This window comes from Lates calcarifer, linkage group LG13 (genome assembly GCF_001640805.2).
Source record: "Lates calcarifer isolate ASB-BC8 linkage group LG13, TLL_Latcal_v3, whole genome shotgun sequence".
Classification (NCBI taxonomy): Eukaryota; Metazoa; Chordata; class Actinopteri; family Centropomidae; genus Lates; species Lates calcarifer.
The window spans coordinates 20745937-20773344 of NC_066845.1; the positions used below are offsets into that span (position 1 = coordinate 20745937).

General features: G+C 40.7%; 1 protein-coding gene across 2 annotated transcripts in view; it reads right to left on the reverse strand.

Annotated features, from left to right (window-relative positions):
• The window catches only part of unc5db (unc-5 netrin receptor Db), a 182911-nt gene that overhangs the window by 58181 nt on the left and 97322 nt on the right, over positions 1 to 27408 (reverse strand). For both annotated transcript variants that reach the window (XM_018669410.2, XM_018669409.2), the window contains exons 3-6: positions 19244 to 19387; positions 13919 to 14022; positions 2401 to 2581; positions 1467 to 1634 (exon numbers count right to left, since the gene is read on the reverse strand). In XM_018669410.2, coding sequence (XP_018524926.1) covers positions 1467 to 1634; positions 2401 to 2581; positions 13919 to 14022; positions 19244 to 19387 — 597 coding nt within the window. The remainder of the gene's footprint in view (positions 1 to 1466; positions 1635 to 2400; positions 2582 to 13918; positions 14023 to 19243; positions 19388 to 27408) is intronic.

Consider the following 27408-nt stretch of genomic DNA (forward strand, 5'->3'; position numbering starts at 1 on the left):
AACAAGCAATTAGCTAAATTATTTTTTTTGTTGTAATATTTTTGAACTTTGTACCACTGAAACTGGCTACAGTACAGGTATGTGTATTGTCATTTCACCAGTCTGCTGTAACCTGTTCTCATATTTTCTTGTTTCTCATTCTTTGTTTACTCTGAGTAGATTATTCCTACACTAACATGTTAAACTAAAATTATGACGAAGGTAAGTACAGTGTTGCAAACTATTTTCAGAGGGAAGCAGCTAAAGCCTGCTCCAAAAGATACAAGATGTTGCTAGAAGATGTCACATGCTAATTTATGATATTCTGATATATATGATAATTTGCACATTAGCAATGTATTTACATATCAAAAATGTAAAAAAAAAAAAAAAAAAAAAGTCTAACCAGACACAACTGCTTCTTTATCATTGGCTATTATGATTTTTTTTTTTTTTTCAAGATGCCATTATCAATAATTGAACCGAGGTAATTGAACCGGATATAATTAGGAGACTCATGAATAGAGAGGATCCAAACACTGGAATGAAAACACAGCAAAAGTTGCTAGAGTTGGCCAACCTGGTAAGAAAATCACTACGAGAGACTAGGCAAACAATACCGGCTAAACCTTAAACCTCAAAGCAAGTACAACCTCACAGAGTTGCTAAAATGGCTGTAGACCAATACGAATACTCCATAATAGCCCTGTCTTTAAGAAATGGTTACAGAAATACAACTCTGCAGATTTATCTTTATGTTGGCAAGCCTGAATGTTTACAGCACTCACACTACAAGATAGTCCCTCTCTATTTGCTTTTGTATGGTAAAAAACCCATTTCTTCAAGAAGTACCTAAGCTCAACTTCTCTCCCTGAATCACAGTCATGTCCCCTCTCCAACTGCTGCTTCCTCTTGTCACTTTATTTTGCATCATAAACCTGCTCTTTTTTTTTTCTTATATATCGCTGGAGTTTCTTCCATGCAACACTTCTCTCTGTAACATAATCAGCCTGCTGCTACAGAGATAGTGTTAGGTCACTGTGGATCTGTCACTCACAGTCCTTATTATTGGTTGTCTGTAATGCTAATGAAGCAGGAATGTAAGCTCATTCAATTCATTTAAGTCATTCTGGATATCAGCAATGGATAACTGTCTAGTACGTTAATGGGGGTGACATGCTGTGATACTACAAAGTGCCTTAAAAAGACCTTTCATTGAAGAATGTCATCAGGAAACTAAAGTGAAAAGAAAAAAATGAGCTACAAGGGTAAATAATTAATAGCTTGTCATCCATTAATATCATTAGTAAATGAAATGTCATCATTGTTTTTTGGCATTTTTGGCAGTGTGTTTTAATCTTTGATACATCACCTTAATCATTTGTAGCCAAGTGTTAACTTTTGACACCCAGAGAAAAATAACTTTTGTATTTTTACAATTCCACCCACAAAGTTATACTTATTCTGTGGAGGGAAGTGGAACTGACTTGGGCAGAGTGCATTGCAGGTGATCTTTTGTACGGACATGCCCTCACAGAAAGCCCCGCCGTTCAGAGGAGCTGGGTTAGTACAGGTTCGAGATCGCTTCTGGACACCTCGCCCACACGGCACATTGCAGGGCGACCACTCCGTCCACAGGGACCAGCCGCCGTTTACTAGTGATCAGGAAAGTTGGAGAAGAAGAAGAAGAGGTAGAGTCAGTGCACAGCAACACATATTAATTTTCCAGAAGTCTGAGTTAAATACTCTAACAGGAGCCAGGGTTATTAATGATTATGCAGGCTCTGAGGCACTGCTAGGCAACAATGCATAACGGCTGGAGCAGATTGAGCACAGCACATTCATTGTGGTGGATATACAGCTCCCCCCTTCCTAATTGCCAGTTCAATGTTCCTTGCTCTTGGATTAAGATAAAGGCGTGGAACTGTGAGAAAGCAAAGAAAACAGCCATTAAACAGAATTGCCATTTCTAAAGGCAACACTGACTCATAGTGGTTGACAGGTTGGAGTCGACCACTTAGCGCTGTGACTGAAGCAGTTTACTCTATGATCTCTCTGTCTAACGTGTGTGGAAGCTAAATGTTTAGCAGTGCTATCAAAGCTGGTGAACCTGCATTGCTGGAAGGCCTCTGGCAAATAAATACTTAATAAGCAACACTCCTTTTAAATGAGATTAAGACACAGTGGCTTATTTCCATTCATAAAGTACACATTGATTTTAAATGAGAGGCAGTAAATTGAGTCTTTGAATAATACATTCATTGTAATAAAGAGGAAACATCGCTCTTCAGTGGAAACATAGAGATGGGTCTGTTAATCATTTGTGTAGAGATGCAGGAAACCAAACAAATTGATCTGAAGTGCAACAGGCAGCCGCTGTTATTGTAACAGGCAATAACAGCGGCTGGGAGGACGGCGTACCGAAGACTATCACAGTGGCTGTGGCGCTGCGTCTCTTTGCCACAATGTTGCTGGCCAGACAAGTGTAGTTGCCCGAGTCAGACAGACGCGCCTCGTTGATGATGAGGTTGTGGTCAGCCCGGGTGTCAATGTTGTCGTCAGTCAGGGAACTCACCAGTTCTTCATTTTTTAGCCATTCCACCTGTATAAGAGAGGTATTAAAGGACAGATGAAACAGTTCAAAGAAAACGTTACATTTCCATTTGTAAAAATGAAACTTCACTCAAGTATAAATTATTTATGTATTCACAACTTTAGGCTGTGAGAACAGCCCAGTCCTACGCTGTGTCTACACAGGAATGTAAGCAGTGTATTGGCAGGGGAGCAGCAGCAGCTTCAGGGCTCCAAGTGTGTTTACACAGGATGAACTCAGGCACGGCATTGAGTTGTAGGTCACCAGCATTTTGCCAGTGCCCAGAGCCCCACAAACAAACATTGTTCGGCATGTGAAATGTAAGAAAATAGATTGGAAGTGTAAAAATACGCTTTGGGCCTTGTTTATGAGCAAAGAGCACGAGTACAACACAAGCCATTACGTGGCCTGTGCAGACAGCTGGACTGATTAAAACAGGAGCAGATGTGTGTGAAACGGACTGCACAGACTGAAAAACGGCGCTGTGTATGTAGCTTCTGTGTAGGCACGCTGTTATAACTGCAGTGTGCTGTGGGAAAGTGCAACACACAGCAGCCACTTCACCTAACATCTTGCCATTTGACACTACACACAAATGAAGTAGTCAAGCTACAGTAGCCGGGATGTGCTGATCTGCGGAGAGAATGTGCTAAAACTGCTGATGCGCGTGAAGACTCTACTGTGTCTGTGCCCTTAAATAGAAAACAATGGCTGTGGTATTTAATGTGCTTTGTGTGTGTGTGTGTGTGTGTGTGTGTGTGTGTGTGTGTGTGTGTGTTGCCCTGAAATTTGTTTTGTTTGCTCATGGAAATTTTGGTGTCATGTGTGGACACTATTGGGAAAAGAAGTTTCACTTTTTCTTTAACTTACAAGCACATAACACATCAATCCACATTCCTGTAAATCGGTTACAAAGCAATACAGTCTTAAATATTACAAGACTGGACTGTGAGCTGCAGCGGCAACACAAAAACAACTACATTTTATTACTACACTGGACTTGTTTTTCAGAGCTTTCTCCATTGTTTACCGAAGTAAGAGAGATCTGGAAAACTGATCAGACAGGTTGTACACAAGCTAACAGTTTAGCCACATATCTAAACTACTGAGCACACATGACATGTCAGTAATAATCCCTCATTGCACAGGAACTGTGGTGGGTGTTTCTTGCCCCCTCTGATTTCTTTTAGCACATATCCAGGTCTTAGCTTGGTGAGTATATTGTTATTATCACTAAAAACAGTTATGGCTAAATCTATGAAAATAAAAGGTAAAAAAAGAAAAAGCTATTTCTATAGTATTTGGAGTTCTGTGATATTAAATAGGTTTACTGATTTCACTGAATGTTCAGATTTTGAATGACATTTCACATCAGCCTGGGGCTCCTGATTTTAAAAGCTGCAGCTTTGACATTAATGTCTATATCAGTGTCAGTGCTGCTAATTAGAAACTGTTGTGACTTCAACTCAGACTAGTTGGTGAACAATCCCTGCATGTTATCTCATGTTTGGTCAAACATTTTTCAAGACAAATGATGGTTTTTCAAGCATCACTTACAGTGAACGAGACAATGACTGAATAATGTGTCAGGTGACACCATTTACCTCAGTCAAGACTATGGGCTCAAATCAATCTCTACACTATTTCCGTCTTTGGATGCACTGCACATTTCTCTTCCTGCACACCTCAATCATCTTCCTGTTGACTATACATGCTAGCAGCACACCAGTGAACACATCATTGTCTCGTCATCAGGGGAAGAAAGCACAACGACAAATATATTTTTTTCATAACTTTCGAAAACGAAATCTGTGACACTGCTGCGCCACCCACAGAGGAACTGGGGGAAAGCCTGGACATGGATAATCAGACATGCGGTGCCTGGCCAGGTGTGCAGAGGTGTTACAGTAAGGAAGGATTTAATCTTCTCTCTCAAGCACATTTGAACATTCTTCACACAACTTCTTCTTCAGTCATTTGCAAAAGAATGAATGCCTACGAGGAGACTTCAAAAATGTGCCCAGTTATCACCATTTGCATTATGACTATAAATTCACACACAAAGGGCTTCTCTCTTCCAGAGAGATCAGGAATGCAGCATAATATAGCAGAGAGGAGGTTATTGCCACAGTGCATCTTTTCGATACAGGTATAAAGACTTTAGCATTTAGATGTGGTCGAACAACACTTGACCTGGTTCTTTTCCAGCAGAGCCTTATGTTCTCAGTCTCATATTTGGATTCATTCCCCTTCAAACTGTACAGTTATACACATAAATGCTAGCCAACTGTAACCTACAAGTCCCACCCTGTTGTATAACCACAACAAGGAAGCAAAACCACCATCACTAAAGCCATTAGGCAGTCAAAAGGAGCACTATAACCAATTACCAGCTACAGAGAGAGAGGGAAACTAATTATGAATTACAAACTTAGTGATGCTTTACTGCTTCTACCCTGGTAAGGGAGTTGCATCGCTGCGTTTGCAAATTACATTCATAGTGTGGCAGAATGGGCCTAGCTGATGGATTTATAGGAAGCACACAGGCACTATTTATAATAAACAACACTCAGGCTGGATGTAAATAGGAAGTGCCTTTGGGCATGCAAACACTGGGTAAATAGAAATGACACACAGACCCGAGGGATGATGGATTGCAGGTATATATTGACACAAATAAAAATGATAATGAACATCATAATAGAGTAATCATTTCTCACGTTCTGTATTTTTTCACATCAACTCAGTCAATTGTACCACTCTTAGCAGAGAAGGGAATTTTTATTGTTTGGAGTTGAGGAGTACAGTGCAATTACGGCAGTGGAAGTCTCTATTTTCCCATCTGCCTTGAAGAAAACTTGGAGTCCAGTCTTAAAAGGCTCCCAGACTCTTCTCTACAATTAAAAGATAGCCTCTTGTGTGAGTTTCATCAGAGGTAAAGCGCTTAGCATCTCTGATAAGAAAATAGAGAAACAGAGGACTGGAATGGAGGACAGTCCAATTTCTCATGATTAAAGTCATCTGTCACTGAATGGGTGACACAAGTGGTGGCAACCACCCACCCCTCCCTCACCTTCCGTCTCTTTATGTATCTATTTCAATTTTATCTAGGGAAATTTGTGACTTGAAAGAGGCAATTAACGTGTGGCACGAGCTGGCCCTCGCAGTGTTTGGGGCCACGCTGCATATTAGCTGTCTGTCTGCCGCTAACAGCCCGTGGGTAATGATGAAAAGATTCACCAAGCAGAAGAGAAGAGAGAGAGAGAGAGAGAGAGAGGGAGAGAGAGATACACACAGAGAGACAGGGAGAGAGAGACAAAGGGGTGGGGGGATGAAGGGACAAATACAAATTAGCCTGGCAAGTATGTGGCAGAGGATGTGAGAAATGAATTGCGTAATTGGCACATTTGTTTCAATTAGGATGCGGTCATCAGTGTCAGCCTTGACGAAGGGGTTTCCAGGCAGGGCCCCCACATCAGGGCTTCTTCCCTGTGATTTCATTATCCGGACCGCCCCTGAAGGTCACCTCCTCCAGCCCTGCACAGCGGCCAGGTCCTCTCATCTACTTAAATACACACACATGCACACAGCTCATTCAGATGACATTTGCTGATGATTAGATGTTGAGAAATGTGGCGGTTGAGGGGCAATTAGAGGACAGAAGAGCAATGTAACGGGTGACATCACAGCCATCATCAAGACTTATGAGGAGAGTGCTGATCAAGACCTTGCCAGCTGACACATTTTTTCCCTGTGCTAGTGTGCCTCATCACCCCACTCCTAGGTCTAATGGTCATTTGATGTCAAGGTGACGCAGTACAAACGCTGTGCTTCAGTGCTATAAGGAGAAAAATCCATCTGTTGAGTCATGCTTAGGTGTCACAATTTAGCATGATCTCCTCCCCTTTGGGCAACTCTCAGCTGCCTGCCGGCAGTGGTCGGCAGAACTTTTTAATTGCTGAGTATCTCATCAACGCAATTACATGGATTAAGCATCTCCGTCAGGTGTACCTCAGGGACACGGGAACACCAGCGGGACCTGCTGAGCAGCTTATCAGAAGCGACACCTCAGAGCATGGAGCTAATCCACTTCACAGATTCTCCTTGCAATCAATCAGTAGCACATGTAAAGAATGGTATGCTCACTGCACACACACATACACATATACACACACAGACTCTTTGAACTCAGTGTGGCTCGGTGTGTTCATACGAACAGCGAGCCTGACAGCAGCAGGTAGAGTTGAAGGGAGCTATCTGCGGCTCAGCTGTGCGCTCCCGCTCTGGAGGTTAATCAGAAAAGATATGGGGAGAACACAAAGTGGGCCTGTGTCACCCATCCGCCTCCCCTGTTGCTTCCCAAATGCCACCTCTCCTCCCCTCCGAGCTATGTGGCACTGCATTACTATTCCACCCCGATCTGTCTTATCTTAACGAAATAAATAGAGGGAGCTCCCGGCTTCGGCCTGGGCTGGGGGTGGATGTAATTGCTTGGCTTAATAATGAAGCTCATCATCTGCTCTCTTGGAGACTTTCTCTGACCTATGAGAAAATAACAGAGGCGCTCAGCAGTGGGATCGGAAAGTAGAAACAAGTGCAGAGAAGGCGGGGGGTGGGACTGAGTTAAATGCTAACTTGTTTTGAAGCAGCATTGCAATGTCTTTGTGAAGCTCAACAGAGAACAGCTTGTATCACAGTGCAGAAGCATTTAGTTGATTCCCCTTTGTGCCGTAGCCTGGGCTGTCTACCTGAGCTACTGTAGATCAAGGGGATTCATCTCGGATTAAAGGCTTTCATTCAGGGAAGCTGAAATTGGCTTCCAGTTTGGCTGTTCATTTCACACTTTCTCTCAGAGTAACCTCTCAAAAGAAACTCATTATACAGGGTTCTCATGGACTCCTTTCTCCCCGAGTTAAAAGATCTGCTCTGCATTCACACCCCCTGATATATGTGAAGTAAAAGTGGAGAATTGGTTTTGGATTTGGAATACCAAAACGAAATTACAAATAAACTGCTTCTACATTGTATTAACCATAGGTAAATTACAGTCTCTGCTCTTTGGATATGATGTATGAAGGTATTTTTACAGCAAAACACTTAGGGCATTAAAGTGTGACGCAGTTTGCCTGACAAAGAAATGTTTTGTAAATGCTGATAGACAATAACTATTGATGTAACAGCATTTCAGTTAGTCTAGAAATTAAACTGCTCATTGTCTGCACAGTTGTGATGTAGATATTTGACTTCCCAACCACATTAAATAATGTTTTTGTGGATAAATTCAATTAAAATAGTTTCTACTGCAATGTTTCAGAGCCACATAGTCAAAAAGGACTGTAGCACTAAACCTCACACAAAAATGTTAAGGTTAGTCAGCTTTTTTATTCTTGGGAGAAAGAGAAGCAGATTCTTACAATGGTAACACATATCTGATTTTTTTTAAGTGTAAGCACTGCAAACCAGCCTGGTCTGGAACTAACAGAGATTCAGCCAAACATTATTATACTGGTCAGACCTTATGTCAATCTACAGAGAGATTAATATTTAATGCAGCTGAAAAAGGTGCTAGTTTTATGTTGTTAAATTTACTTTATTATTGAGTACATTCATCTATCCATGGTAATGTATTCAAAGCTGCATTGATTTATTTTTTAGCATCTTGACCTAATATAAAGTTGTTATGGCTGACAGGATGACAAACAATTCCCATCATTTTATCCTGTGTTAATGCTTGATTTCAGTGCTTGCTGGGAAAACACTGGACTACAGTATGATGACATGCTCACTTATGATTTCCAAGTCAGTATTTGAATGAGCATAACTTGGAAATACTTCCTGTTTTAATCTTTCCTCTTCAATGTGTCAGTACAACGTTGTATTACAACCTCCGTCACTCCAGCCTCCGAGGATGCTATTGTGGGCTTCACAAATGCTCTCACTTTTACTACAATTATTGTGGCACATTTGGTGCACAACTGATTTGGGGACCACTGACTGAGAGAGACAGCTAAAGAGGTGTGGGGATGACAGTCCTTGAACAGGCATGGCCACTCAGCGGAGGTAAAAGCAGCTTTTCCCGTCTTTTCAAAACATACAATTCAGAGTACAAACCTGTCAGTCGTGCTCATGTGGCTTCCAGTGAGTTATATTTTCATCACTTGGATGCAGGAATTACAGTGAAATCTACCGTCATGTAAGGTGTTTGGTTTTGTTCAAATTTGTGTGTAGGCTATTATTTGTTGTTGAGTAGATACTCATGATTAATTATTGTGATGTTGTGTATAGCAATCTGACTTGCTGAGTTAAAGGTTAAAATATATGAAAAAATGTTAATGCAAATAACTAATGATTAGAATAACTTTATAGAGCTTAAAATATACTGACTATCGCAAGCTGCTGATGTTACATTTAAATTGCAAGATGGTGACTTGTCAAGTCTCACAGAGACAATGGAAGTTGAACCTGGAAATGATGTTCCTATACAACTTTTGTAGGCATCATAATGATAAATGATAAATGGACTGTATTTCTATAGCACTTTTCTAGTCATATCGACCACTCAAAGCACTTCACACTACAGGTCACATTCACCCATTCGCACACACATTCATACAGCACTTGTTATGGACATGTTAAGTGCTCTCTAACACATACACACACATTCATACACATGACACATCGGGGGCAAGTTGGGGTTCAGTATCTTGCCCAAGGATACTTCAGCACATGTACTGGAGGAGCCGAGGATTGAACACCCTGTGATTGTTGGACGACCGCTCTACCTCCTGAGCCACAGCCACCCTGGTGGTAATCAGTGGTTGGATTATGTTCAAAGGCAATGTTTTATTTGAATGAGAGAATGAAGTGCTGCATTATAGGTGGTCTGGTTTAGGTGGCAAAAGCAAATGTTAGAGATGCATTGTGGTTAAGTTAAATGTAAATAAACAGGTTGTGTCTGAAGTCATTGTGAACTTTTCCTGTATTCAACCAGACAACAGTCTTTCCATAACCCTAACCAAGTGTACTGTGAATGCCCCAGTATGACTATCAAACTGTTTAATAATGCTGCAGTCATGACAGGCAGATGCTGTACTGCAAGATCAGATATTCTGGCAGAAAACAAATACTTTGTCTGTGAACATTGCACTGATATGTATTTGCAACATGTGTAAATTAACAGCACATCTTCATCATGTTAATAGAAAACATGACTACAGTTCCATCAAAGCATACTGTTGTTGCAAATTAGTGATATATAAATGTAATTTCTAGGAGACAGGGTTGGAAGGTTAGATTCCAGAGGTGGGCAGGATACTATGAAGTCTGGGGTTTTTCAATCAAACAGAAAAGAAAAATAAATAAATAAATGAAAATAGGCGAGCAAAAACACATAGCAATAACACGTAGTCTTCATACCTTTAATACTGTACGCCAAAAAAGCAGAATAAATTTCTGTATCATTAGTGCTGTAACCCTGACACACACACACACACACACACACACACACACACACACACACACACACACACACACACACATCCTTGTGGGACCCATCCTTAAGAACAACAGACACACACAGACATTCAGAGAAAATAAATCAATACAATAAAATAAACTGATATTAAAGTCTTTACATACTTTAAGACTTTAATATCAGTTCTTGTGTCAGGAACACTGTCATTTTTTAAAAAAAGAAACATGTAGGAGGGACATGAGGAGTTTTTTAAGTCTTGAGTAGTGTTTCCAAGCTCCACCAATCAGCTTAATGTTATTCTAAGTGAAGCTGATGGAGATCTGCTTCTCTCATCTGGACTTTGGCAGCTGAACGGTAAGAGGCCACTGTTTGGTGAGTATAACTAAAACAGTTTGACCAAAGTGGGATAAAACCAGGATTTGGTAAGTAAGGGGGACACTTCCCCCGACCCCTCTGAAGACTACATCCTTATGCCACAGCTACTGCAGTCTAGTCAGTCATTTGAATTTTTGAAACTTTGTTTCACAACCCTCACTCTTTTATGAATAGGTCATGATACTTACTTACAGTCATTGATAAAATATACAAAGCTGAGAACCATAAAGCGGAAAATTTAACTTTTGATGTTCATTTGATGAATGCACATTTTTTTCAGACCAGTCTTAGAATTCTATTATCTCTGTGACTAATATCTCTGTGTACCTGTGCAGTGAAGGGTCTAGGGGGAAACCATGCACCCCTTCCAAATCTTAAGTACATGTGATGCAGACTGGTACTTTGAGAAAGTTGATTGGTTGATTCATCTCCTGTCTGGAGGTTGCTTCAAAATGAAGACAGAAACAAACATAAACATACTACATCCATTAAATATTATAACGCCAGCTTAATTTTATTGGAGCTGTAACAATTTGTTGATTAATTGTTTACTTGATCTACAAACAGGTATTTTGATTAATTAATAAAAGTTAAAATAGTTATTTTTTAAGGATGAGTGCTTAATATTTGTTGGTTCCAGCTTCATAATAACATAAAATAATGTAAAATGCCTTTTAGTCGCCATTGAAACCAAGTGTGGAATAAACACTAGTCATACCGATCACACAAAGCGCTATACACTTCAGCTGACATTCACACACTCATTCATACAGCACTTGTTCTATAGATGTGGATGTGGATAATCTCATATTCAGTTTATATTCACTCTGAAATAGAGCAGAATTTGAAATAAGCCCCATAAAAAAATGCTTGAAAATGCTTGAAAACCATTAAAGTATAATGGGACAAATAATTGTATAGAATGGAGGTGAATTACAGTTTTGTCAGAAACATATCTGCTTTGGCACTTTATGCAAATAAAGACCTCCTGAGTCAAGGAGAGATTCCCGCTCAGTGTCAGAATCTTGCTAAAATAAACTGTTGTTACCATCTGATACAAAATGATTTCACTGTGAGTGACTGGAGACTCATTAGCTCACTCTGACATCCTGCTGACAAAGGTGATTTCCAAACACACCCTTCAGAAGCATGGTGTTTACGTTGCACTCCAAACCGCAGACTTACTTTCTATTGGCCCTGTGCTATGTTTGTTACGGTAGCATCTATCCTGCAGCTGCACTCTGAAACCTCACACTACCACACTCATGGATGCCATCTCAATATTTCATGGACGAGGTGCACTGAAATCGACTGGGCTGGAGATATCTGCCCTGTGCTCTCTACATTATTCACTCCCATCTCTTGTGGCTGGGCTCATTTGTGTTGACAAAGGACTAGATGGGAGATTGTGATTCAGTCTGTACTGCTCAGATTCAACTATTTTTATCCCCGCTGTGGGTTCTGTGGCGCTAGAATGACATCACTCCTCCATTTCCATGCTGCATCATTTATACAGTGCAGGGCCGGAGGTTGACCTCCACCTAAATCTGTTCCCTGCACACATCAATTACACATCCATTGTTCATGCTGATAATTACTGGACCAAATATGGAATCAGGCAGTCTGTATTTGAAGAAGAATGTGCATTTGGTGACTTTTTTTTTTTTTTTTTTTTTTAATCAAGATATTTAATTGCTATATTTGCCCCCTCAAGTCTGTCTTGCAGGTAGATCACACTGCGAGAAACATCTGTTCTCAGTCTCACAGGGAGCTGATGTTTAAGCTGCCTGCAGGGATGATTTAAAAGAAAGAAGAAATAAAAGAAATAGGAACAATTCACAATGACTGCTCTTTTGCTGGTAAAAAAATGTAACTACCCTTACTGCATGAAAACAGTAAGTAACTTACCTGTGTGTGTGTGTGTATGTGTGTGTAGTTCCATATACTTCACTGACAAACCACAGAACTACAGAATAATTACCAAATGAGTCTTTAAAACTACCAAAATGCATCCTCACCTTCTCTCTCACTTTCTTTCTCTTTCTCACTGTTTTGGAAAGTGGGTTAAATTATGTTTAAATGTCAATGTAGCTCAATCAATTAATTTACATCTGTAATTGAGACATTTGGTAAACAAATAAGGGCATGCTTCATTATTGATTAGTCTTCATTATTTTCTCAATTAATCAATTAATTGTTTGGTCTATAACATGTTAGTAAATAGGAAGAAATACCTATCACAGCTGCTTGTTCTGGCTGACCAGTAGTCTAAATCCAGAATATTTTCAGTTTACTATAATAGAGTACAAAGAAAAACATAATATAATAAAATGTTCACAATGGAGAAGCTGGAGCCAGAGAATTATTTTGCAACAATTAATACTGCAGTGGTCAAAACCTGGCCAGTGGACATGGGAGGTTCCCTGAGATGTATTGACACAATCAGTTACACTGTGATTGACTTGTGTCACGATGTCCATTTGATGTGGTTATATCCTGGTTTCTGGATAAGCTCTTACCCTGAATCTCAATCTGACCTGAATGTAGATACAGCACATCAATGGGAACTTTGGCATGATTATACCTGATCATTATCTGCCTTGTGCTGGTTTTTCCTTAGCTTGTGTTATATTGTAGTTAGTCAATAAAATGAGTAGATAATATGGGTAAAAGTCTCACAGTCCTGAGTAATTTTACATAGTAAATGCCTAGTAATAATGGTAAGTAATATGTTTTCTGGAAATGCAAACTAATGAACAAACACACAAACAAGAAGAAGTGAGATGGGATGAGATGAGATACCACTGTTATGTGCAACTGACTACTGAAAAATATCTGGTATCTTTCAGGGATATATTTTAGATGCACTGATGCAAGACATTCACATATCTGCTATGTCCGTACTGCAATGACACAATGATAAAATTTCCTTTTGTGACTTTTATGTCTTTACCAGTGCACAGTAGGAACCAAACCACAGAATCCAGTAGGGGAAATAGCAACATCCTCCCATATCCACTCACTTAAATCAGCCTCCAAAACTATAATTGGACCATTCACTGTGTGGCCTGACCCACTTTAAGCCAGATGTTTCTCACAGTGTGCCCTCCTGAGACTTGCAAGGCTAATGGTACAATAAATTGAATTTGAAAGGAGAATCTCTGAGTGTTTGATGTCTATATTTTATTGATAGATTACACAGTTTTTGGGGGGAGATTTGATTAAAATTTATGCTGTGAATCCTTTTCACCTCGCTTTAGAACCAACACCTTCATTTCTAAATGTTTATGTGGACTTGCCGCTGATATCTAGCACAACTATATCAATCTCTTAAAGGTCAGAGAAAGCGGAGCTGAAGGTAGAATTGACTGTCTGAGCGGCAGAGAGTTACTCCAGCAGAATAAAGATGGCCACTCTGATGCAGATCTTTTCTGCTCAGTGGGAGTATAAGCTTTTCCTCTTTCAGGAGAGGAGGAACGAGGAGCAGCTGGCCTTACCTCCGCCACAGGCACTCCCTCTGGAGGGCGACAGTGCAGAACGATCATCCCATTGATTGGCACTTCCTTCCCCTGGGGGTCCTGCTCAAAGTTTTTCCTCAGGTCTGTGTGGGGAGATAAGAGGCAGCTGTCAGGTGTCAAGTGTTACGGTCAACCTGGCCTCAATCCTCTTCAGTGGCTAACATGCCGGCCTGCCCCTGGCTCTGCACGCCACGACCTTCAAAACCCACTACAGTCCGTATAGGATAGAAAGGATCCAATGGCCCTGTGCTGGGTAATCTGTTGACAAGGTGGTTTGGAGGATACACTGGATAGAAGAAGTGGGCGAGGATTGCTCTGATCATCCTGGGCATTCATGTGCATACAATAGTGACAGATCCTATTCTGCCCATTTTCAAAACTGCCTTTGATAGCTTATGGTGCCACCAATATCCACTGAAAACCTTTAAAATGTCAGGCTTTTAGGGAAGCAGGAATGTGCCTTTGAAATTTCAACATGGGTTATGAATGGTTGTCATGTACCCTAGGATCATGAGAGATTCCCTGCATATAAGGGATCTAAACACAGGAAAGAAACTCTATAATAGTGCCTCAACACATATATCTGGCTGACAGGTAGATAAGTACAAGTAAGTACAAACACAATGATATGCAAATCCCAGCAGATAAAGATTTTGACATCACATCAGTCTGTGAACTCTTTTCTTACTTTCTTCCAAGGACATGAAAAGAAGTCTTTGCATTGTTGATATTTAAAAGTATTTGATTTTTCTTTTGCTTTCTCTTCGGGGCCATATCAGAAATTAAAAAAAAAAACCCAACTACAAATTAAAGCCATATTAGGTATATGTTATGTAAAAGCCCACCTTCTAGCAGTAGTCTTTGGATCAGGGGTGTCCAAAGTTTTTTTAGTGAGGGCCAAATACGTAAAAATAAACCATGGCCTGGGCCACACATTAGAGGTGACATATTGATACATGAATACTGTGTGTATTTCTAACTTACCTATAATGTCAAGAACATTGCACTCAGTGGGAGCAGTGATGCTGCGGCTGAGCCAGCGCACATCAGAGTGGTAGAGTACATCCCCGTATTCAGCATCCACATCAGATAAGAAAGCTTGAAATTCTCTGTGGTACAGTCCTCTAGCTCGAATTATGTTGACAGTTTTTACAACAGTGTTCATCACATCACCAAGCTGGACAGTCTTGGCATACAGTGCTTCTTGGTGGATTATACAGTGCATCCTAACAGCCTCACCTCCGCTCTCTTTCACCTTGGCGCACACCATCGATGCCATTCCTTTGCGCTCGCCCGTCATCGCCGGAGCTCCATCCGTTGTTACTCCACAGAGCTTGTCCCATTTAAGCCCCATCTTTTCAACTGCCTTTGACACAGCTTCAAAAATATTTTTACCCGTAGTTGTGCCTTTTAGGCTCATCATATCAAGCAGCTCCTCCGTACAGCAAAAATTATCATCTACTCCCCGCAAAAAAATTAACAGTTGCGCGGTGTCTGTGGCATCTGTGCTCTCATCGCATGCTATTGAGTAAAAATCAAAAGCACAAGCTTTGTCTCTCAGCTGAAGTTTCAAGTTATCTGACAAGTCCCCGATTCTCCGCACCACTGTATTTCTCGATAAGCTCACGTTGTTGAAATCCTGCACTTTTTCCGGGCACATTATTTCTGTGACTTTGATGAGGCACTGCTTTATGAAGTCACCGTCTGAGAACAGTTTGCCGTGCTGGGCAATAAGTTTAGCGACTTCATAGCTTGCTGCTATGGCGTTTTCCTGTACTTTGTTAGCACGAAAAAAAACTCTTGTTGAGCTTGCAGGCTAGCTGCCATTTGCTTGAATTTTTGTGTTCGTTCGGCACCGGTGTACGATGCGTAGCTCTGATGCTTGGTCTCATAGTGGCGACGGACATTATATTCTTTTATCACAGCAACATCTTCATTGCAAAACAAACAGACACACTTGCCGTTGATTTCTTTGAAGAAATATTCATTTTCCCACCGTGTTTGAAATCTTCTACACTCACTTGCTACTTTGCGTTTCTTCGGTACTGCTGCCATTTCTGCTGACTAACGGTAAAAGTTTTTCTTCGCTTACCGAAATTTTGTTTAGTGGAGAAGCACCGTTTCCTTGGCTGGCTCCATCTAGTGTTGAAACTGAGAAGTGCAACAGAGCTGAGCTCAAGCTTCTTGTGCGGGCCATATTTAGGGCCCGAGCAACGAGTTGCGTGGGCCCAACGGGGCCATGCAACGAGTTGCAAGGACCCTCTTGTTTTCGGTCTGTTTATTATTATTATTATTATTATTATTATTATTATTATTATTTTTTTTCTTCTTTTTCCGCCTCTTAGATCGGCTTTTTGAGGGCCTTAACATGCGTGAAAACTTACCAAAATTTGCAGACGCGTCAGGCACGGCGAAAAATTTAATAATTTAGGGGTCTTGAGCATGGGCGTGGTAAAATGCCCTCGGTAGCGCCACCTACATTTTTAAACGGAACAGCCCCTCAAGCCCGTTGCGCCTAAAAATCTGAAAATCTGCACACATATGTAACATCCCATGACGCACCAAAAAGTCTCTTGGAGCCATATTCTAAACCCAACAGAAAGTATTTTTATTTTGACCGGAAGGTGAAAAAATTGTGTGTTTTTGGCCATTTCCAGGGGTCGCTTGAACGCGAACTAGTCCTAGACGCATTATCCCATTGACTTCAAAACTTAATAGTATGTTCTTAAGACATAGACGATGTTAAATTGCGGCAGATTTTGAGTTTTTGTTGAAGGGCGTGGAAGTTATGGCCCCTCAAAGTTCGATTACTCGCCACGAAACAGGAAGTTGCTTTATTTTTGCTATATTTCGGCCATACTTTGTCCAAACTGCATCAAACTTTACAGGATTGTTAATGGTACCTATCTGCACACATCCATATGTCAATATTCATACAATTGTTGTAGCGCCACCTATTTATAGCAGGAAATGACATATTTTATAGTGTGATGTCCAGTTTCTAGACGGGTGACCAGATTCACTTCAAATGTTGTCAGCCCCTCCTTGACAATTTTTGGAAGAAGTCCTCCGAAAATTGTGAGTTTGGGTCGAAGCGTGTGCCGGTTCTGGCCCGTCAAAGTTCGGAAACCCAACTTCCTGTTTGAAACCTCAGATTTTGGGGTAACTTCCTGTTGCGACTCTCTACTTTATCCTACAGATGGAGCCATTGTATTACTCTTTGATGGGTTTTTGGAAGGGGGTCTCTGTGTGTGTGTGTCTGTGTGTGTGTGTTTGAGGGGGGAGGGGAAGAGGAGTTGATTGAGTCTGTGAGAAGCTGCCACAGGGAGGTTACAGTCAGGAGAGCCAAGAGCTGTCACAGATGATGAGCTCTGAAAAATATTATCACAGAAAATAATTAGCATAAAAGCTTTTATTTTAAATTTGTTGCAACAAATTCAGGTTTCTTACAGCATTTTCCTTATTGAAAACTAAATTCTACCTGAAATGTATCAATAAAAATCTTCTTTTGCAGTTAATGTCACCAGTTTATAGTTTAGTTTTAATAGCATTCCCTGTTACTGATGTGCCTTTAATTATCGGTTCTATCAGGGATCATTTATGTGTTTATCTTACGGGGGTGAGCCACCTCACAGGTTGGTTATATTACCTGTTGACCTCAGCTCAGTGAGCTAAGACAATGTTTAATGCAGTGTTTTTTCTGATATGAAAATGGATATTATTCAGCACATCTAACCTCAGCAGGCCCCTCTTCAGAAACTCATATCTGCAGATGTCAAAGCTGGCTCAAACGTTGTCCACAGTCTCATGACATGTTTAACACGAAGCACAGCACGCTGGTTAAGCTCATGGCAAACTGTTACTAACAGCTAAAATGAAAGCTTGTCTGTATGTAGTCTAACTGGTTAGTTTGTCACTAATCTCCAAATTTTGCAAATTGCTATAAACTTCACTCTCTTAAACCAGTAACAGTCTGAGCTGGACTGATAGGGGTCTGTATGGATAAAGATAAAATCCTAATGATACCCATCCCTACAGCTGGTTAGTGGCTTCGCCCTGACTTTAGGCAGATGAGATATTCACTGTTCAAATAACTTCATTATAACCCTTGTTTAAGCATAAATGATTTATATATGCACCCAATAACAGAACTTGCAAAAAAATGCTTTTGCTCAAAGCTCAAAGCTTGTAAACTCAAGTTAAAACTGAGTTTTATCTCCTTTTGGGAGGGGGTATCTGTGTGTGTGTGTGTGTGTTTGTGTTTGTGTTTGTGTTTGAGGGGGGAGGGGAAGAGGAGTTGATTGAGTCTGTGAGAAGCTGCCACAGAGAGGTTACAGTCAGGAGAGCCAAGAGCTGTCACAGATGATGAGCTCTGAAAAATATTATCACAGAAAATAATTAGCATAAAAGCTTTTATTTTAAATTTTTACATCTCGGAAGTGTGAACTGTTACGCCAGCGTGTGCCCTGCGACCTGCGTTGACCCCGCGGTTGCCGGGGTCCCGCGGTCGCCGCTCCCCCGACGGGCGCCGGGTGCGAGGGCCCGTTCAACGCTGCTCGCAGCTTTAATCAATTATATTTTCAGAATTTGCTGCGGGCCAATAAAAACTGCCTCGCGGGCCGCAGTTGGCCCGCGGGCCGTAGTTTGGACACCCCTGCTTTAGATGGTGGACAACAGTGGCTATGAATGGCTGATTGTGATTAGACAGCATTTGATTCTAGGAACTGATTAGTTCACTACTGATAAATCTGATGCGGCTTTTGACAAGATTATATCAGCATGAATTTAAAAAAGAACCTGTTGCCTTTTAGCTCCAGTCTGTTAAGGGTTACAGACATATGGACAGACACTGTAAATCATTTGTTGGTCAGTTTTGGTGACCTACAGCTGAACAAAAATGCTTAAATGAATTAAAATAACTTAAAGTTCACTTTAAGTCCAACTGAAATCACAAATACTCATCTCTTTTCTACAGTCCAAAAACATATTAAATGGTTTAATACACTTTATTGTTGAAAGGAATAAAAATATTTTTTTCAAGTTAACAGTTTGTTCAAAGCAAATAAACCACTTTTTAAAAATGTTCCAACTTCCTAGTGATATAGAGAATCAGGCATATACAAAGGTAGTTTACCCTGTCCCAGGCTAATTTAGAAACACAGCCATCTCATCAGAGTATTCACTTTGCACCATTGCCTTGTACAACACTGCTCTCTTGCAGTGTTGTACATATTGCAGAAGGCAGATACAAACCTTGTGACACAGCTGCTACATTACTGATCATAAAGATGTTTCCATACTCACAGGCGATGCGGACAGTAGCCTTGCGACTCTTGGAGGTACCCAGGTGGCTCCAGGCCACACAGAGACACCAGTAGTCCTCAGGGCCATGGAAATCCTCCACCTGCTGACGGGACACATTGATCATCACCTCACGCACCTTCAGCCCTGGGACAACAGAGAAGATCAGACAGTTAGCAAATATATACATAAAATAGGTTAACATGCCTTACAGTTACATACATTGTTGGATAATGATTCTGTCAGGTTCAGGTATTGTTATTTTCAATTGTAATTTGTTAAGTAATGTTTCTCTGTCTTTGTCTCAAGTGTGCCAGTCATTCACAATTCCCAGAACCATGCAAAAGGGTTGGTTCTTAAAATGCTCAGTACTTCAGGGAAGACAACATTGAAATTTCTGTGTTCTACATATAAAATACAATCTATTCTGGAAGTTCAAATGACAAAGACCTGTCATGTTCATTAGTATTCATTAAAACTGAGAAAAGGCAAAAATGATCTTGATGGCCAAACAGGTAAAGCAGATAATTTATCAGTGTGAAATATTATAGTGTCTTTAAAAACTACTTGTGCTCCATGTTGGTGAGCCATCGTGCCATATTCTGTGTTGGTCTGACATGTTACTGCAGCTGCAGAAGTCTAGAGCCATGATAACACCTCTCGGTTTAGCATGCTAACATTTGCTAATTATCGGGTCAGGGCTTGCAGGGTATCTGTGTTAAGTATGTCCAGAACTACAGTTAAGAGAGAATACTGAAAGTGGAGAGCGCTGCATTCTAAATAAGGGTCCTTAAAGAGTACTTGATCAATACCTCAATACATCTACAGGCTTGCATCAGTGATCAATGGGTTTTACAGGATTAGTTATGCATAAGTTCTTAGGGATGGCTGACACACTTCCTAAATCAGTGCACCCCCCCCCCCCCCCCTGCTGAGTTCTGAGAGCATTACTTAGGAAACTGGCAGAAATGCAGGCCCCCAGGGACCTCTACTGTATGTTTTGAGTGCTCAATGCTGCTAACAAGACGAAAGCTGTAATCAGCTGTAGCAGAATTAGCATTAATAATTTGGACTACACTCAGACAGCATATGTAGGCTCACTGTGCAGGCAACACCAGAACAACATACCGTATTATGTAACACAAGAGGCATGTGAACACAGCACACTGCACAATGCTCTTATTATACTGAATGCATTAAGAAAAAGAAGAGAAAAACACTCTTCGAAAATCCTCTTAGGCAACATGCTGCAAGCCCCCAGATGGAAATATTCGTCACCCTGTCATATAGCCTCAGATGGGTATACAGGCCCCATATTTAATCTGAGTCATCGGCTTAGGGCCTGTCACATGTGTTTTCTCACTGCTCCTCAGAGCCTTTTGCAGCCTGCAGGCCTTATACCCACTGCTGGATTAAAGGCAAGAGATGTGCAACATGCTCAGGACTGCGAAAGTCCAATAACTACACACCTCCATCCCAAAGCCCTCTGCCCTTTGACTCTTCTGGCTCTTGTGCATCCACTATCTCTGATAAATAACACTTTAATCTGACATGCTCTTACTAGTCAAACAGCCTCATACTGCGGCAGCACAGTGTGTGAAACGCTGAGCAGACTTCCAAATGAATACCAATTAAACCCCAGTGAATGAGCAGTGGGACTACAGCAATGAATCCTCGCTGGTGTTCATGGCAAAATTAAGAAATTGAAAACATTTCATGGCAGGTGGTCTCCACTGTACTGGGTATAAATGACAACAATAGGAAAGTGGGCTTCTTCCTTTTTGTCACACCAAACACGGTTGACAAGTTGTGAAATGCTGATACAAATTAGGTGGTTCATGTCAGTGTGGTGCACTGCAGTGTATTTGGTGACCAGGGTAGTTTAAATTGTGATTGACAGGCCTGGAGAAAAAGAAAAGCCACATTTAAGAGGTGTAATAAACAAAGCTGCAGCTCAATGGTTGGTGCTTCCTAGTCACAGCCCCTGTAGAGAGTGAGACACAAGCATAATTCATAATTTCTCGAGCAGCGGCAGAGAGCTGGCAAGTGACAGTGTATGTGTGGGAAAAGAGACAGCAGAGAAAATAATGACTAATGACTTTCCATGATGCCCTAAAAAGTGTGAGCCTGTGGTTTAAAGAGAAGGCAGAGAAGACAGACAGACTGATGGAGAAAGAGAGAGAGAGAAAGAGAAAGAGAGACATAGAGAGAGAGAGAGAGAAGGCAGTGGTAAGCTTTCCCGACAGAACAACACATTTCCCTGAGTCCAAACCGGCGTCGACAGGTGGTTTGCCGGAGAGACAGAGACGAGTGGTGCCACTGTGTCATCTGTCAGGCCTATTTGTTTATAAGCAGAATACTGTTGACAGGGCTCATTAGAGTAAACCACTTGATCTGCTCTCCTCCCCAATCCCCTCCTCACTCTTCACAGTTTCCTGAGTCACTTGATAAATCCATCCAAAACGGCTGATTCACTCACTGAAAGACTGGCAAGATGGCTGGAATAAGAACTAAGTTTTGACTGTTCTAAGAAGCGGCATGTGTTGCTGCTGTAGCTTTGCCATGTGTAGATTATTAAATTGGATATGGATGAAAAGAACTTTATTAAAATGTTGCATTAAGATCATTTCTGCTTAAAGGGTTTGAACTTCATTTGTTCGAGTCCACAAGAAAACTTTTGTCCCATGTCATCTTTCTCTTTCCCCACGTATTTCCTCCAGCTCTCTGTTAACCACCCAATAAAGGTAAAATGGGAATAGGGTGCAGTCCCATAGATCAATATTAGACTTTTCAGAAAATGGCAATATCTGCCCAATGTACTGGCAAACCCAAAATACTGCTCCACTGGCTCTGAAGGGAAGCAGAGGGAAGGGGGAGCCCAGGATAAGACTTTGCTGCACTTGAGAGGGACTGGCCTCATTTTAAAGGCAGATCTTTTATTTAATTATCTCTGTGGATGTCATTACTGTAATTCACAGTCTAAAGACCTGCATTAACTCTGTGAATCCTCTGTTTGGCTCGGCTTACACACACCATTTAAAGGCCTACAGCATAGTCACTGTATATACATGTCAATACTGTAATTATAAACTAAAAAAAACAAACAAACAATCAAACAAACAAAAAAAGGGCCATTTTGTGCTTTCAATACTAAGGGAATTTTAAAATCAATTCTAAAAGATATCAGGAGCTAGTGCAGGTTACGTGAAGTAGTTATATGATCTTTCTCATGTAGATTTTTTGAGTAAAGGTTTTAAAGTTGCACTTTAAAGGGTTGGGGGAAATGCCTGATTGTAGAGAGGAATTTATAGTGCATGTATGAAGACAGAATATCAAAAGTACTCCTGAAGAGATCAGCAGGTATAGTGTTTCATACTAGAGTTAGTCTTACATCTCTAGTATGAAACCCTACATTCGATTTAAGCAAAATGTAAAAGCTTTACGTTTTGCTTTGTAGTGGAACTGGGTGTTCCAAATAGAGCACAAAAAAGATTGCAGAGTTAGTGGTAACATCAAAGTCAATATCCTCTGATAGAACTAGGTTGAGGGTATAGCCGTGTCTGTGCGCTGGTTTGGTTTGCATTGTGTTTGGGAGTGTGTTAATTGTTGCAAGAATTGGTCTTGTTGGTCTTGGAATGATACATATTTAAAGGAGGGGAAAAGACTTGAGTCATTCTTGGAGCAAAGGAAGAACCCATTATCAGTGTTTTGAGTCACTGTCACAGCATCTGTACTGCAGGGGATGGTTTCACCCCATGTGATGTCAGCCAATAAGCAGCATGGGAAAAAAAAAAAATCTTTGTTAGGGGTAGTAAAATCATTTCAGTCAAATGTACACCCAATTACTCATATACAGGCCAGGAGTGCAAGTTCTGCTGTAAACTGACACAGAAAGTAGCAATATTTGGTGTCACATTGATTTGGAAGTTTTGAGCAAATATGGCTGTTGACATTCTGCTAATAAATGTGATATGACTCTAAATTGAGACGCTATTGTGAAGCACTAGGTAGGTCATTTTTTATCACCCAGCTGTGAGGTGTTTGCTACAGCAGTGTATTCTGTCAGACTAAGTATGGGTATGTGGATGGTTCCTGGTCACACATCCACATCAATAAAGACAAATTACAGTCTTGGTTCTTTGGTCCAACACTTACAATGACCTACGGTTCTAATTTCTTAGCAAAACCTAAACCTAAACAAAAAGTTTTACAGGAAACATAATGGTGGGTATGTGGGTTTGCCCCACACCTTTTAATGACTGACAAACTACCTGCTATATGCCATGTCATTTGTTTTGGCCTTTACAGAGAGCGACCTAAAATGGCAGTAAAATGTATGTTAAACAGCTGACAAAAGCAAAAGATATCACATAAAATTAACATAAAAAGACAGATGTTCACCTCTAAAATTGATTTTAACAGCCATTGTAATCTATTTGGCTAGCATTGCGAACCAGAATGTGGTGGTGGTGGACATAAGAGAGAGTAAATATTACAAGGCTAAATTCACATTCTCTGAAAGGCTAACATTTTTCTTGTCGTAGGAAAAAAAAAACCCTAAAAGTGAAGCAAAAATTGGAATTCCGCCATCGTTTTTATTGTAGTTAATGTCTACACCTGTATTTTACCTATTGTCAAAAAATATCCTCTATGAAAAGTCCCACTAACCCCCATACTAAGTCTACTTATCCACTATATCAAGGGTGTCAAACTCAATTTCATCCCAGGCCACATCAGCATTGTGGTCAAGCTCAAAGGGCCAGTTGTAACTATAAGACTATATAAATTTATCTGCTCTCGTTTATGCATTTCTCTTTCACCAGTCCAACCAAGCCAGTTCTCTCACACAAGGCAGGCACGCCATCCACCAACTTCTCCCAGGGTAATTTCATTTCACTAACGGACTTCTCCACCTCACTGAGGATATCCCTCTCCCATGTCATCCCATGCATGGCAGCCACATCCAAGAGCTCCTCACTGACAGACAAGTCTGCCTTCACGCCTCTTAAAATGGCTAGATGCGCTGTACCAGTATGGTCACAGCTTTCGCCAATGGCTAATGAAAAAGCCAGAGAAACTTCTTCATCCAGATTTTCCGCTAGTTGCGGGACCCTGTTTGTCTCGTGTCAGGGTACACCTGCTCACGTGCATTCAGCATACATTGCTTTAAAAGTACACCTTCTGAAAAACACTTTAAAGCTTGGGCAATTTCTTCAGCCACAATGAAGTTGGCTTTCACCGCTGCATCATTTTTTGCTGTAACTTTTGCAAAAATATATTGGCGGCTAAGGTTAGCATACAAGCTCCGTGCTTGGTGTCTCAGTGCCGATGTAAATTGCACTCCTTGGGCATTGCCACTGCTTCATAGCAAAGAGGACATACCGGCTTGACTCCATTAAGAACAAACGTATTTGCTTTTTCATCTCTCATTAAACTGCCTTCCCTCTGCATTGACTTTATTTTTCTCTTGGACATTTTAGGACTACTTACTTTTCATCCCAGCCCTACCACTGACTAAAAAAAACGCTGTAGGAAATGGCAGATATTCAGACACTGCCATCCAGTGGCTAAACGCTTTCACTGCACACGTAACAAAATTGTTGTATTGTATTTTATGGTCTTTGGAAGCTCTTGCAGACCACATAAAATGAATTTGGCCCATGGGCCTTGAGTTTGACATGTCTGCACTATATTATTGTATGGGCATTTAGCTGTTTGTGGAAACCTATGTCCTGGTTATAGTTTGCTCCACAGGAAGCCTTTCCTGTCAAACTGCTGTTGTGAGCCGAACACTCTTACACTGAAAGGCAGGTTACGATAATATTGTCTGTGCCTCGTTCAAAAGTAGTTTAGCCAACTTCATTTACAGTAAGCACTTGAGCTGAGAGTGCTGGAGTGGACAACAGACAGCTACGCCACCCACGATTTCCATTACCCTTCTCTACTTCCATCGTTGTTAGTTTTGTGCTTAGGTCATTTTGAAACAAAGATATGCTTGTAAAGCCTGCCATTCTCTTGTTCTCTGTGTACAATGATTTGACTGACAAAAAAGACTTTCAGCCCTATAATACACTTCATATTATGTTGACACAGACTGGATCATTAAACATCAAAATAAAGCTCTGTGACTTTTGAGCAATCCAGAGCAATTTTCATCCAGAATTTTGGAGATTCTCAATTCTATTTGTTTAATGTGCCTAGATAATAATTTTGAATGAACCAATTGATCCTGGGTCCAATTACTGTTGTGTTGCTCATCTTCTGTATATTGTGTTCAGCAGTGTGCAGCAGGCGTGAAATACCAGTGGGCCCTCTAGCTGTAAATTAATTCCATATTGCTGCTAACTGTCATTGTCTCTTGACGATGCTATATTTGTGCAGGATCGCTGCATTGATGTAGTTTGGTGAGGCTCATCATGGACCACCCGATTGATCCATCACACTGTCAGAAAAGAGCCAACTGCTGAATCAGAATAATGCACATTATTTTTTCAATGATATATGACAATTTCAAATGTAACCACAGTGCACTGGCCTTTTCACTAACTTCAGAGGCTTTGGCATGTGTAGGATCCTTCATTTCTATTATCATCACTCCATTTTATTATGCAAAGCTTCTGAGCTATGTGTGTGTATGATCTTGGCTGGTGAGGAGTTGAAGGTTTGGTATGCAGGTTGATGCCTATTTTCTACCATGTCTTAGAAACAGGGTGTGAAATTGCTGCTAATCTCCAGCCAACTACGAGTAAATTATGATGTTAGCTTGTGAGTTAGTGGGTTTGACAGGTAGGAGGCATCGATCAGAGCCTCTTTTCTATTTAATAAACCTCTCTGTCTCGTTTAAAAAAAATGTCTCCAAGGAAGTTCTGTTATTTTTTGATTCACCTATCTCTGTGGATAGCAGAAAAGTGTTTCTTGTGCTTCTTCTCCTATGTCCATATCAGACAAAAATATCCAACTAAATGGACACTCCTTTCATGTCACCAAGCAACACACACCCTGTTTATGTCAAATGGCCTCTTATCAGCATGTTTCTCTGATAAACACCCACTTTGTGTCATCTCCTTTTTGATGCTTTTCAGGAGCTTCACTGATCCCATTACTGATGCATACAACACTCAATGGACAGGTGCTCTTATCTCCACTGGCTGTAGTGGTTTGCTGCACAGTGTGTCTGCATGCTAATAAAGCTAATCTCACTGAAATCACAACTGCTTTACTTATCAAGAGCTTAACATCTTGCCGCAGGTTACATTATGTGTTTGTAAAGATATTTTCTGATGTATGAAGTACAGTACATATTCTGTAAACAGTACAATGTGTATGACACGGCCTGGACGCTCTTCATCACCAGCTCTCCAGCTCGTTTCCTCATATATTTTCTACTACATTATCTGAATGAGGGCAGCATGGTGAATGTGAGTGTCAATCTGACGATCTGTACAGGATGTACCCCGCCTCTCGCCCAATGATAGCTGGGATGGGCTCCAGCCCCCTTAATGGATAATCAGTATGGATAATGGATGGATGGATGGATTATCTGAATGATTACATAGCTATTGCAGATTCTGCATGTTGCCAATTCCAGTCTAATCATTTATCAGTGAATTTAATTTTCATGCATTCATGTAAAAAGGTATGTTGAATGGAGTTGGGTGACCGTGAACTGACTGAAAGCAGTCAAACAGCTAACTGTAATGTTTGTCAAGTGGTGACAGCACTAGAGCTAATTACAACACGAGGGCTCTTCCTCACAGTTTTACCTCAAGTGTGATCTACTGAACCCTGATCTAGTTTTTCATGTTCAATAAACAAAAGTCAGGCCTGAAGTAGATGCATCCTTGCCAATGCTGACAAAAGAGAGAAAGACAGTGTTATTATGTGAAATTCTGTTATTAATGGAAAATTAGGTTTAATTTTAAATCACTATCAGGCTATAGTTATACCACAACATATAAAATACCTCTCCAGTAATGTTAAATTAAGTGCACTACAGGTCTTTTTACAGCAACCACGTGAGAAATTGGATCATGGAACTGCAAAACAGCCCAGCAAAATTCTGAAATCTATTGGATTGTCCAAGAGCCACATCATTGACTGCTGAGGTAATATTCAGGCATTATAACCCCCACAGAACCCACCTCAACAACTGATATGGCAAAAATTTG